General features: G+C 55.1%; 2 protein-coding genes across 4 annotated transcripts in view; both read left to right on the plus strand.

The window, feature by feature from the left end:
• Positions 1-1,100: 1,100 nt before the first annotated feature.
• Positions 1,101-11,646, plus strand: AK4 (adenylate kinase 4). Of its 2 annotated transcripts, none has more exons than XM_015870813.1 (5): positions 1,101-1,332; positions 6,232-6,351; positions 7,856-8,028; positions 8,876-8,994; positions 9,611-11,646. In XM_015870813.1, exons 1-5 carry the CDS (start codon positions 1,188-1,190, stop codon positions 9,723-9,725), a joined length of 672 nt encoding a protein of 223 aa, XP_015726299.1. In that variant the 5' UTR covers positions 1,101-1,187; the 3' UTR covers positions 9,726-11,646. The 2 variants fall into 2 exon arrangements, with proteins under 2 accessions (XP_015726299.1, XP_015726300.1); XM_015870814.2 differs by lacking the exon at positions 1,101-1,332 and adding an exon at positions 3,268-3,395 and having other exon boundaries at positions 9,611-9,725.
• Positions 11,647-12,710: 1,064 nt separating this feature from the next.
• Positions 12,711-13,598, plus strand: part of DNAJC6 (DnaJ heat shock protein family (Hsp40) member C6) — a 37,281-nt gene continuing 36,393 nt past the window's right edge. The window contains exon 1 of one of the 2 annotated variants that reach the window (XM_015870811.2): positions 12,711-13,051. In XM_015870811.2, the coding sequence (XP_015726297.1) occupies positions 13,030-13,051 (22 nt within the window). In that variant the 5' untranslated portion in view covers positions 12,711-13,029. The remainder of the gene's footprint in view (positions 13,052-13,598) is intronic. The other variant, XM_015870812.2, reaches the window with a different exon arrangement.

The following is a 13,598-nucleotide window of genomic DNA, read 5'->3' on the forward strand; positions in this document are numbered from 1 at the left end:
CCCCACAGCCCGATCCCGCCCGGCGGCTCCTCACAACAATTTCCCTGTAACGGCGGCGGGTCGGCCCGGAGCCCACGGATCCCCGCGTCCCCTCGGATCCCCCGGTTCCCCCCGTCCCCCTGTGGCCGCACCCCGCTCCAGGCCCCGCCCGCGTCAACCGCGCCGCTATCGGAAATAACAGTGCGCAACGCGGGAGACGAGCCCGTCCCGGCACCGCCCGGCACCGCCCGTCGTCTGCTCGAGCCGGCCCCTCGGGAGCGGGCGGCGGGGCCGGGCCGGACCCACCTGCGGGGCGCTCGGCGGGCCGGGGGCGGCGTGACGCAGCACGGGCGGGCGGGCGGCGTGAGGGCCGCCATCTTGGCGTGTTGATGGCAGCGCCGCGCGGCCATGTGACCGCGACTTCCGGAGCGGGGCGGGGACCAGCCTTGTACACACACACACACACACAGAGTTACACGCACATACACGCACGTACACACGCGTGGGTGCCCCATGTGTGTGTGTAGGTGTGGGGTTATGGAGGCTGCCTGGAGGTGCGGGGTCGCTCCGTTCCGTGCGGGGTCTCCCCGGGCCGTACCATCAGCGCAGGGTCCCGTCGGGCCGATCGGACCCAGCCCGGTTCGGTCCGACCCCCCCCAGCGCCGCCATCGCTGCGGGAACCGTCGGGCAGCGCCATAAATCAACACAAATCACACAGAATTATCATATACAAATCACCAGAAATCACTACAAATCATCATATACAAATCACTACAAATCACCGCAGATCATCATATACAGATCACTACGAATCACCATACACAACCCGCCCCAAATCACTACAAATCCCATGGTGCCGCGGCTCTTGGGGCCGTGCTGCAGGCGGGTTGTCTCCCCGTCTCTCCCCCGGTCCGTCCCTCCCTCCCCGTGCTGATGTGTAAACCGTGTGCGGGCGGGGGGCGGCCCGACGCGGCCGGCAGCCCCAGTGCTGTGGTGCCGCTGTGTGCGCTGTATGCTGGGATGCTGGTGCCGTCGGGGCGCTGCCCCCCGTCTCGGCGGGTTCTCCTCCTCCTCCTCCTCCTCCTCCTCCTCCCACATTTGCGGGCTTCCCCCGCTCCGCAGCTCCGCGCTGCCGCCGCGTAACGCGCCGTGCCGCCCCGCACGGACCCCCCCCCCCCCTCCAACCCGGCCGGCTCCGGTAGGCGGCCATGGCCTCCAAAGTGCTGCGGGCGGTGGTGTTGGGCCCCCCCGGCTCGGGGAAGGGGACGGTGTGCGAGAGGATCGCCCGCAGCTTCGGGCTGCAGCACCTCTCCAGCGGCCAATTCCTGCGACAGAGTCTGCACGGCGGCGGCGGTGAGTGCCGGGGGTCGGGACGGGGCCGGGGGATGATGCTCCGGGTTGTGTCCGTCCCGTTGAGCCGCGGGGTCCCCGAGCTCCGCCGCCGAGTCGGGGCCGGCTGTGAGCTGTGGGCTGCAGGCTGTGGCGTCGCTGGGTTTCGTTTATCGTCTCCCCGCTGTATCTTGAGGTTATGGGGTGGCTGATACGATGGAGAGGGTTCTGTCCCAGCCCTGGGCGCTGCTGGGGCTGCACCGGTGCAAATAGAATCCAAACAGATCCCGAGTTGGAAGGGACCCGTGGGGATCGTCACGTCCAACCCCTGGACTAACCCACGCGGGAGTATTGAGTTCGTTGGATTTGGCAAGAGTAAAATTAGCCATTGGAGCTGTGTGATCTTTCAGGTGCCTTCCAGCCCGAGCCGTGGAATAGGAACGTTGCAGTTTGACAGAGGGCGGATGCTTGAAGTTGTGCAAGGGATGCAGGCGTTCATAGGGATCCCATTGGGACGCAGGGTGCTGCAGCTGTGCCCTCCCTGCAGGAGGGCTGGGGAGATGCTGCAGGGTGCCCGTGTGTGCCCCCACTCATGAAGCTATTTCTACGATCAAGGAGTGTGGGGGGACAGCAAGCCTCAGCCCATCCTGCATTTCATATCCTAAACCTTTTGCAGAGCTGATAGCGTTCACTGTGCCCGCTCTATCAGATCCCCCAAACTTCAGGTGCCAGCAGCCGGTGGGGTGGCTGTGGTTGGGCAATAGCAGCTTGCGGCAGCTCCTGTGCCCTGCTGCTGAGCGAGGGACCGGCCCAGGAGGAAGCTGACTCAGAAGAGCCGTGGAGTGGCATCCATGCAAAACAGGAGGGGGGGAAATAGGAGCACTTTCCCTTTTTAGAGGTGTGACAAGAAGGGAGGGTGAATGCTGGGAGCTGTGTGCGCCGCGGGGCGTTGCTCACCACCCCGCCTCTGGTCACGCAGTTAAAAAGACCCAGATTTCCTTCTGTAAATAAAAAGCACAAAAATATTTCCTTTGGAAAAGAGGCTGAAAAAAAATCAGAAAGTCCGGCTGACTTTTGGCTGGGCTGCAAAGCACCTGAGGGCAAAGCAAGGCGGATTTGCAAGGTGTGGAGGTTTGGCCGTGGGTGGGAAATGCTCCCGTGGGCATCAGGTGTGCAGCGCTGAGCTGTGTGCGCCCACAGGCTTCCCTGGGTTTTGTTTGCAGCTCTTTGTGTAGGTGTAGGAGAGCTCAGGGGATGCTGCAGGAGGAGGGAGCTGGGAGCTGGGTTAGCCAAAGCCTTCCAAAGTAAACTTGGGCTTCCAAAGGAGACAACGCTGAAACGTGGATAAAACTGGCCAGAAGTAAAGCAGCCTCAATTTGGCACAGCTGATTGTCCTTTCAGATGCCACCTCTGGCGTAGCCTCTGGTCACAGCTCTCAGTAAGGTGCAGCTATTTGCTTTTTTTTTCCGCTGTTTGCTTTGGACAAGCTGTTACATGAGCGTGCTGCCATGTGCCAGCTCTGGAGGAAGCTAAATGGAAGTAAATTCCCTCCCTGGGTTTATCATCTGTGTCCTGACATTGCACTTCAGGGCAGAGGAACCACGTTACAGCACCTAAAGGGCTGTTGGGGGGGACTTAGAGCAAGGATCATAGGTGGTTTTTGTGCTTGCTGCTGCAGGACATGGTTCATAGGAAGCCAGTTAATCAGTGTCTTGTTTAGCGACTGCCCTGTTGTACAGAAGTGCTTTTTGTGGCTCTTGGTTGAAGAAAGGTGCTTTTGGTGCTAGGCAAGGCGTGACGGAGGATGCTGACTGCTTTATTCATCCGGTTCAGGCCTCAGTGCCCAGGGCTTTATTTCTGGTCTGTGCAACATCCTGAGGTCACAGCAGGACCCAGTTAATTTGCAGTAAAACTGCTCCAGGCGATGCCCACGTCTGTCCTCTCTCCTGCTCTGTCCTCTCTCCTGCTCACTGTGCTGCTCGGGATGCAGCAGTGCTTTTAAGAGCCATCTGCCTGTGGATGTCCTCAGATGTGTGGCTGTGCCAGGCTGCAGCTCCCCAAAGCTGGGTCCTGCCTGCAAGGATGGGGTGAGTGCCCTGGGCTGGGGAAAAGCACCGGGGCTCTGAAAACTAGAGGGAAATATCTGGCCTTGGATGGCCGGGGTTGTTATAGCTTGGTGCACAGATAACCGCGCTCAGTGCCGCATTAACCACTTGGAGCTTCTCCTTCTGTTAACTCCAGATTGCTCTGTTGGAGCCTCTGTAAGAAATCATGCAAAAGGTGGCCCCAAGGGACCAAAAGTCCAAGGTTATTTTGTAGTGTCTGGTCAGGAGCTGCTGGCCAGCAAAGCTGTTGTGCTCCATGCCAAATTCCTGCACCTTGTGCTTGGGAACAGCCTTTCCTTGAGCCCCTGCAGCCTCTCTGCGAGCCCCAGATTGTGCTGCTGCCATTGCAGGAGGTGTCACAAGGCTGGGACCTGCCATGTCACTCCAATAAGAGTTGGGAGGCACAGATGAACTAGGGTTACAGCAGGGGCTGAAGTCCTGTGTTAAACCTGCGGTCATTAACTTAACAGGATTAAGTGATAGCAGTGTGGATTTTGGCCCTTGTTTTGGAAGGATGAACCCCAGATCATCACACAGCGGGATGGGGATCTGCAGGGATATCCATGCGTGGGCATGCCCAAATCCTGCTGTCTCTTGGCTCAGGGCTGGGGCAATTTCACCACAGAAATGCATAGGATAGATTGAGAAAACTGGAGACAAAAGTAACCCAGCAGGGTTGTGCTGCAGGGGGGATGTGATCCAGCACATCCCAGGTGCTGGGGGCCAAGGACCAGGTAGCTCCATGCATCCTTTGCAGGAACTATTTGCCCATTCTGCAGTATGAGCAATGCCTTGAGAGCTTGGGAGGAGGCTGAGCAGGGGGTGGACTGGCTGAGGGGCTCCAGTAGAGTCTGAAAGCATTGCAACCCTATGCTGGTGCATTGCCCCTCATGTCAGTGCATGCACTCCTATGGTGGTTCGTTGCCCCCTTGCTGATGTGTCTCCCCCTGTATGCCAAAGCACCAGGAGCAGCAGAGAGCTGTCTGTTTGTATTATAGCCCTTTGGTGCAGAGCTATGGCCTTAGCTGGACATGTGAGGTGCATTTCCAGCCTTCCCAGCTGTGTGTTGGGGTGTTTGTCATCAGCAGCTGGTCCTGTAGGTCCTTGGGACAGGACTAGGACCTGCAGCTACAGCCTGGGCTCTGCTCCCTCAACCAGCCACAACCCTGCAAAAGCCTTCTGGCAACGTGCAGGCCACATGAAGAAATATTAAAAAATGTAGGTGGATGCAATAATATTTATGCCCTAGCAGGTCTCTGTGCTGGTTGCATAAGACATAATGTATTCTTTTCATCCTCGTGTGCTTTCCCGAGCAGGAGGATGACATATGGGCAGTGACAAAGAGCTTGTCATTGAACAAGGTATTTTCTGCAGCCCTGGGGATGCAGTGAGGCTACATTGGTTGCAGAATGTTGGTGGAGCGGAGGGAGGGGACCACCATCATGCCCCTGCTGACTCATTCCTGCAGCCTGGTGACTCAGCGCTTTGTGGGCAGGTTGCCAAAGGGGCAGCCCCTTTCATGCCCTGCTTCATCCACACACGTTGCTCTGGGGAGGTTCCCTGCAGCCTCACACACCCGGAGCTGTGCTGCACAGGCTGCTCCAGGCTCCATCCTCTAGGTGAGATGGGCTCTCTGGGAGCCGTGCTTCTTGTATCAGACCCTTCTGTGTGTCAGCAGTTCAGCCTGTGCTCTGATGCAGGTGCCTGACCAGCTTCTACATCTTGCTACAGTTTGGCCAGCTGAGCCTGGAGAGTCCCTTCTCCTTCATCCAGCATCTTTCAGCTGCTTCGTTCCAAAATCCACCAGTGAGGGGTACTGAGACTGTGTGTTGTCTGGCTCAGACAGAAGGAGGTGGTGGGTCCCTTCTGGAGGGGGAGATCAGCTACAGACGGTCCCACTAACAGGAGGATTCTGCAGGGAACTTTGTCCTGCTGTGCCTCCCTTCATGCCCAGCCACCCATGCAAAGCCCCAGCAGCTTGCCCTGAAGGTGCAGCATGGCTCTCAATACTTCACACAGAGAGAGGACTCGTGCTCTGGGAGGGCTAAAATCTGCTGTCCAAGTAGAAGACTTGCAGAAATGGGCTGCAAAACCCACTGTAGTGACAAATGCTGTTAGGTGCCTTGGGAGGGGGGGGGAGGGGGGGGATATACTCAGATTTTCTTACCTGAATGTATTCCGAGTTGAGGCTCAGAAACCTGAAAAGCCCGTGGCTGGAAAGCCATGTTCTCCTTTCAGCAGCAATAGCAGATGCTCAGGGATGTGGGTTTTCAGACAAGCTTTCTGATGATGCCTATTTACTGTTGCATTTTACACGTGACATTGGGTAATGTGTGCAATGTGTGCATCCCTTCAGATAACTTATGAAAGATGGTGCAGTGTCTCACAGTGTACACGGAAGCAGGAGGAGGCAAACTTGGTTTGTCTCAGTCAGGTTACAAGCATTACCCAAAAGCATCATTTGTCCCTATAACTTTATGGGAAGCTCCTCTGAGGCACAGTGACTGCAGATGTAACATTGGGTATATAGCAAGGGATGTTATGATATACAGTGTGCAGAGCAGGAGGTGAGCCTGGCTGCTGAGCAGAGCTGCAGCCGTGCAGTGTCTTGGTGACATCTGATGCAGGTGACCTTGCTCATGTTACCCCTCACCACACGTTCCCCAGCTCCAAAGGAGCTCTGTGTTCCCTGATGTGCTGCATGAAGGGTGAGCGATCTCTGAGGGCAAGCAGAATTTGAGGGGGAGCGATACTGTTTCATGCAGAAATGTCATGCAGTTTTAATTCCCCTTTTCCCTTTTTTTTTTAACATGAACAGAAGTTGGCGTCTTGGCAAAGCAGTACCTCGAGAGAGGCCTTCTGGTGCCCGACCACGTCATCACACGCGTGATGATGACGGAGCTGGAGAAGCGGCGAGCGGAGCATTGGCTGCTTGATGGTGAGTGCATCTGTGTGGGCAAAACACAGCCACCTTTACAGCATTGCTTTGCTCCTGATGCGTTTGGGAAGACCAAAGGTGCCTCTCGTGGTGCTGCTGGCAGTAGTAGTGCTCTCAAGGATAGCATGCGGTACGCCTATTAGTTGCAGTAAATCAAGAGCTTGAGGAAGGACTCCATCAGTTTGAAGCTGCAGAGCTAAAAATAAGGAAAGGCCCTTACTGTGTGTGGGTGCCATCAGCTGGGCTCAATGGTCCTCTCTGGCTCTGGCAGCAGAGCAAGGAGAGAAATGGGTTTGTGGCTGTTGTTTCCCTGAGCCCTAAGAAGCAGCATGTGTTCATGCAGTTGAGCTCATCATGTGCGTGGGGAAGGGAGAGAGGTGTTTCATAAAACAGCCCCCGAGGGCAGCGTGCAGAGCGGGGCTGGCCAAGAAAAACTCCTTCACAGCTCCATCTGCATCTGAACGAGCTGTGATCCCAGGCCATGCATCCACCTGGGGTAGAGAAATGCTCCAAGCAAAGTGTGGGAGGTGAGCAGCTCTGAGGGCAGCACTGAGAGGAGCTTGGGCTTTGGGCAGGGGAGGGGATGGCGGCACTTGGTGGGGGGCAGATACCTGGGGTTTGGGCAGAGGCGGGTGTGACATGGGGAGGAGCAGCCGATCTGGCTGCTTTCAAACAGCTTGTTACTAATACACTTCAAAGTAAGGACAGGAGAGTTCCTTGTCTTGTTTTCTAGTTACTAAGTTGCAAACTGAGGAAAGTAGGCGGGCAAAATACCCCAAACTCCATCTCCACTGTAACATCTCATTACTTTGATAGTAGCACTACTCCGTTCAGTGGAAACACAATGATTGGCAAATGTTACAGCAAGTAGCGCTGTGCAGTGTTTCCTATTACAGCTCTACTGCTTCTGCATTCAGGAGTGTTTGTAGCCCAGCTCACTCAGAGCCAGGTTTGCCTCCAGGGTGAAGCGTGTCCATGGGTTTTGGGCATGGAGCTGGGGAGCCTCCTGCTTTGCACAGTGACCTCTGACAAGGAGCTTGCTTATTTCAAGCAGTCCGTTCAGTAACACAAAGAACAGCCCAGCTTGACTTGGTAAAGCAGATAGTGTGTATTCATTCTCATGCTGACTAATCCATTAGGTGTGATGACATCCTGGTGAGCTCGCAGCTAATAATGCTCAACTGGGAAAAGGCCTGGGGTGTCTCCTGGGGCTCTGCAGGTGTTTGCTGAGCTTAGTGGTGGCCTGGAGAGGTGGGGAAAGTCCTCGTGCTGGGCGCTGCCTCCCAGGAGAACAGGAGCCTGCAGAGATCTGTGCTGTATTTTGGGAGCTGGTGCTGGAGGAGCTATTTTCTGCAGCAGCCATCTGGTGGATGGCTCTTTCGCACCACGAGCGTTGCAGCGAGGAGCTGTGCTATCTTTGCAGCATCTCTGCAGCACCTTTGCAGCAAGCGGCCGTGTGCTTTCCTTCCAATCACCCTGCCGTGCTGTGGGTTCATGCCTGCAGGTTTCCCGCGGACGCTGGGGCAAGCTGAGGCACTGGACAGGATCTGTGAGCTGGACCTGGTGATCAGCCTGCACATCCCCTTCGAGACGCTGAAGGATCGTCTGAGCGCCCGATGGATCCACCCAGCGAGCGGACGGGTCTACAACATGGAGTTCAACCCTCCTCATGTGCACGTAAGAGCTTGGAGCAGCCCTCTGCTGCGTGAGTGGGATGCAAAAGCTTCAAATACCACTGGGGAAAAATCCTATGTAGCAAGACCACATCAAAAGCAGCATAGCCAGAGGATCAGGGTAGCTGATCCTGCTTCTCTGTGCTGGTGAGATCTCACCTCAAGTACTGTTGTCCAGATGTGAATTACTCAGTACAGGCATTGACCTCTGGACTACCTTCAAAGGAGAGCCACAAAAATGCTTCCAGGGATGGAACACCTTCCTATGAGGACAGGCTGACAGCTGGGGCTTGTGCAGCTGGAGAAGAGAAGGCTCTGAGGAGAGCTGAGAGCAGCTTTTCACTATCTAAACAAGGGATGTAGGAAGGAAGGGGACAGACCCTCGAGTGGGATCTGTGGTGACAGAACAGGGGAAATGGTTTCATATTAATGAGGGGAGATATAGATTGGATAGAAGGAAATAGGTTGTTTCTGTTGTGGTGGTTTTGTGTATGTATGTGTGTTATATATATATATAATGTAATAATATAATGATAAGGGCAGTAGAACACTGGCACGGGATGCCCAGAGAGGCAGTAATGACCCTACAGACCCCCGGTGTCAGAGGACGAGGCTCTGAGCACCTGATGGAGCTGTGGGTGTCATTGCAGGGAGTGGGACCTGATGGCCTTCAAGAGTCTCTTCCAACTCAAACCATTCTATGGTGCAATGAAGACCCTGGAATGTTGGGGCCCCAGATGGCTTTGGTCTTTAAAGCTGTTCTGCAGAGTTGTGCACAATGCCTTCTGGTAAATGAGGGTTATGCTAAGTGCTCAATGAAAATGCTCTTGACAGTGTTTGCCTTTCTGCAGGGCATTGATGACGTGACTGGTGAGCCGCTGATCCAGCGTGAGGATGATAAACCTGAGGCTGTCACTGCCCGGCTCAGAAAGTACAAAGATGCTGCAAAGCCAGTGATAGAGTTATACAAGTGAGTTCAATCATGTGAATAAAGCACAGCCCTGCTGCATTCTGAGGGCAGATTACTGTGCAGTACACCCAGGGCCATGGAGGTGGTGCCCTGCAAAGGAGGGTTCGCTTCACTCACCAAACCCATAGCAGCTTTCTGTGCTGCTCCAAATAGCATCAATGAATGGGTTTATTAAATAATCCCCTGTGCTGTGCGGGTCTGAAGTGGTATGTTTGCCTTGCAAAAAGCAGTCTGAGGCTCCTGGATTTGGCTTCTAAATGAAGTACTGGGCAATTAGCAACAGGGCAGAGGAAGCAAGGGCAAAGGGTGGTAGGAAACACATGTATACACCTGAGGGGAGATGAGAGGCATCCTCCATTCCCCTGCACACAGACACATGGGGAAAAAGCTACATTGTAAGCATCTCAGGAGCTGCATGTCTCTAAAGCTCAGAGCTGTCGCCACTTTGAGCTGTGCATTGCTGCACTGATGCCCCAAGGCTGGCTGGGGTGGGTGTGCTGTAAGCAGATGATCACACTTCAGGATCTGACCCTGCAGTCCACGCTGTCACTTTGGAAATACACTGAGAAATGTCTTGTTCTTACCCTCTTGGCATTAACTGCTTGACTCTCTGCAGGAGCAGGGGTATCCTGCACTCATTTTCGGGGACAGAGACCAACAAGATCTGGCCGTACGTGTACGCTCTGCTGTCCAACAGGATCCCTCCCCTGCGCTCAGAAGAGGAGCACTAAGCAGCTTGGGCCAGGGACCAGGAGTTGGTGTGATCGCTGCTTGGTTTCTCTGCACGGTGCTGGAGCTGTGCTCAAATTAGGCAATCATGCAGTACCACCCCCAGGTGTGCTGGGAAACAGCTGTGGGAACACAGTTAGAACCAGTATCCAGCTGAAAAGATCTATGCTTATAAGGTCAAGACTGCTAGAATAAGTGTTATTTCTTCTGAGGCTAGAAAATATTCCTGCCTGTGATCCAACCACACAGATCAGTGATGCAAACCTAGGTCATGATTCTTTCAGGTTTACACAACTTGCTGTGATCTCCCTGCCATCCCCGTATGAAACACCAGCCTCTAAGCCTACAATGTGCCATTCCATTGCCCGACAGTACTGTTTACCACAAATCTCTCTGTCGTCGTCTTTTATTAAGAATTATTTTCTATTAAATTTATTTCTTAGAGAAATAAAGCTCTAAAGTGCAGGGCTTCAGCCTGGTGGGAACTGGTGAGGAATACAGAAAACATTTACAGATCAGAATGTGAAGATCACGTTTCCAATAACAGTAGAATAAAAGAGGGAAAACATAGGAGGTAGAATGCATACTTCGTGCTTTTCCCATAAGGAGAGATGAAGAGAACAGTAGAAAAAGCTGCTACATGTTCTACTTGTCATGAGCAGGTGTGATGTAGAGCAGGAAGGTGAGCAGGCCTTGTGCTTATTTGTGCTTACCTTGTCCATAGCTTTCTATACCACAAAATATGGTCCTGTTTCAATAGCTTCTCCCAAAGATTTTAACGTGTTTTGGTGAGAAACAAAGTCATTCCTTGTTTTCTGCTGCCTTTGTCCTACTGGGAAGGGGCTGTCCCAAGGACGTGCCTCCTGCGGGGGGTTCACCTGCAGCAGCTGCAGGCTCTGGCAGTGCCGTCCTGCTGTCTGTCCCTGATGTCTGTGAGGGCTGCCAAAGTGACCGCACCCCTTTCAGCAGTGCTGTGTGTGAACCTGCATCTGTCTGGAACAGCTTTAGAGTGCTCCTGCTGCCCAGCAATTGGTTTGCAAACAAGATAAAGGCCGTGCTGGTGCTGTTCCAACCCCTGCACACAGGAGCTCTGGGCACAGGTCTATGGGGACGCTCCCCCGGTCTCCTCCAGTTGCCTTATTTTATAGACTCTATATTTAAGAGAATAAAAGAAAGCAAGGTGTGTATTTTTTAAAGTTTAAAAACTAAAACTGAATTTTAGCATCTGCTTTGGAGAACGCTTTGCTGAGCTGCTTGCTGCAGTCTGCCAGACCGTGGGCAGGGATGCAGGGAAGCTGTCACTGTCCTCTATCCGTGCAGTCAATTAGAGCAGCCTGGGCAGGTTCCTGTTGCTGGAATGTCGCTGTGTTGTTGCTTGGAGAGCAGCTCCTGAGCAGGGCAGGGCGGACCAACTCCTTAGGGAAATATTTCTTTTAGGATTTCTTTCTTTTGCCCTGGGAGTGCTTCTCTGAGCCACCAGCAGTTCTGCTGCTCACTGCTTGAGTTGGAGGCAGCTTTGCCCTCGCTTTCTCCTGATAACACAGCCAGAATCCATTGCAGTCTCTCGCAGTGACATCTCTGCCACTTGAGCTCTTGTTTCAGAGGCTCCGAGCTCTCCTGTAGATGCAGAACCCCGCGGCCACGCATCCCTCCAGCCCTCAGGACAGGTTTTTCTATGAGTTGTACTGTGCACTTTGGTGGACCAAACCCTGGGCAGTGCAGCCCTCGCTCTCCCCTGCCCCTGTGCTGTGAATCTCGTGCTTCCCGCAGCCTCAGCCGCACTGTAGGGACCAAAGGGCAGTGGGTGCCCACATCCCAGTGTGTGACACTGAGTTTTGCCCCTGGAGTTTCCTCCCGGGGATTCTCCTTTGCTGTGCTGCCGCTTGGAAGATGTAAATAAATTTTTTCTCCTGCTTATCCTCAGCTTGGTGGTGTCTGTTTGTGAGCTTTGCCCTGTGGCCACTGAACCTTCCCACACACTGAGGCAGCAATGGGTCATATTTGACCTAGGGTTTGTCCATGGGAGGCTGGCACCGGTGGGCACAAGAAGGATGGAAGGGAAGAAGAGCTACAATATCCAACTCAAACTGGAGGAAACATCCCCTGTATGGCTTTTGGTTTGAACATGATGCTGCTGTTTGAGTGTTGTCGCAGCCATCTCCTTTCATAGAACCATTCAGGCTGGAAAAGCCCACTGTGCTCCCCCAGCCCACCTCCCCACCCCCACTGCCCACATCCCTCAGTGCCACATCCCCACGGCTCTGGAACAGCCCCAGTGACAGTGACCCCCCACCCCGGGGTAGCTGTGCAGTGCTGAGCACTCTTTGGAGAGGAGATATCCCCTAATATTCAGTCTTCATTTGATACAATCCAAAATTAACAGAGCTAACCCAGGCAGCTCTGAGATGCTATGGGTGAAGCTGGCTGTTCCTCTCCTGCCCTCACTGTGCATGGAGCAGTTCTGGTTTTCCTGTTTAATTTCCTCCAGCAAAAGCAAGGCAGGGCATGAGGCACCGCAACACACACAGCTCTCTCTGGTGCCCCCAGTAATCCATCACGTGGGTTTGGGCACAGGGAATTAAGAGCTGGAGGTGCCCCCGCTCATGGCTGCAGATCTGATCACTGGTTCTTTTTAATTACCAACCAGCAGCTCTGGAGGCTCAGTCTGCCCTGGACTCCAGGGTCCAATAGGTGACACTGTCCCATAAAGCGACATTACCCCATAATGTGACACTGCCCCAGAATTTATCACTGTTTTCTCAACTGTGGGTCTATAGAGGGGAAAGCAGCCTGGGCATCCCTGTAGATCCACAAGCAGAGAGCAGCTATGTGTTCCTTTGAGCCTCAGAGCACTAAAATCACTACAATTCCAACCTTTCTGTACAGTGCCGTATGTAGCAGCCCAGGCCGGGGGCAGGCAGTGGCTGTGTGTGCGGCATCACCTGCTGCCCAGCTCCCTGGCGGCCCCAATCCCTGCGCATTGCTCCTATAACCTCCCTGGAATCGCACCGGTGACCGACGCGGTGTTTGGCGTGAGGCTCAGTGCAGAGCCAGGAACACAACAAAAACAGGGGAAAAAACAACCAACAACAACAACGAAAAAAAACAGAAGGAAAGGAAAGGAAAACGCACCAAGTTCCCACTCGCTCCCGCCCGTCGCTGACTCCGGATCCCGCTCCGTGCCGCATTTTGGGAGCCGTGTTCCGCCCGCCCGCACCCTCTGCCTGCACCCTCCCAGATCGCTGCCGCCGCCCCGTCTGTCCGTCTGTCCGTCCGTCCGTGCGTGGCCCCACCGGGCGGGGGAGGATGGAGCCGGCCGGGGGCCCAGGTGAGCAGAGCGCGGGGAGAGGGGGCTGCGCCGGGGGGGTCTGCGGGAATCCCCCCCACACGGAGCGGGGCTACGCGGGGCTCGGGGCTGTGCGGAGCCGCGGGGTCGGCAGCATCCCGCATCCCGCATCCCGCATCCCGCATCCCGCATCCTGCATCCCGCATCCCGCATCCCGCATCCCGCATCCCGCCTGGGCATCTTCCCAGGCACCCCGACCCCAGCTCGGCGCTGCGGGAGCCGTCGGCGCGCGGTGCCGTCCCCACAAGGGAAAGGGAACGATTTTTAGGGTTACAGATCAGATCTGGAGCCGAGCTGGGAGTGCGGCTCCGCTGCCCGTTCCCCGCAGCGGGGTGCTCGGGGGTGCGTGGGGCTCGGCCCCGCCGCCGGGCTGACCTTCAGCACCGAGCCACGCAGCGCTGCCTTCCCCTTAGCAAAGCTCGGGGAGAAAATAAAAGGGTGATTGCGTGGGGTTCCACTTGCTTCAGCGCTCCGGGGGCAGGCAGCCCGCTGAGGGAGCAGAGCCCCGCTTTCCTGGTGCGCTGGTGGC

Source organism: Coturnix japonica, chromosome 8 (assembly GCF_001577835.2).
Source record: "Coturnix japonica isolate 7356 chromosome 8, Coturnix japonica 2.1, whole genome shotgun sequence".
Taxonomy (NCBI): domain Eukaryota; kingdom Metazoa; phylum Chordata; class Aves; order Galliformes; family Phasianidae; genus Coturnix; species Coturnix japonica.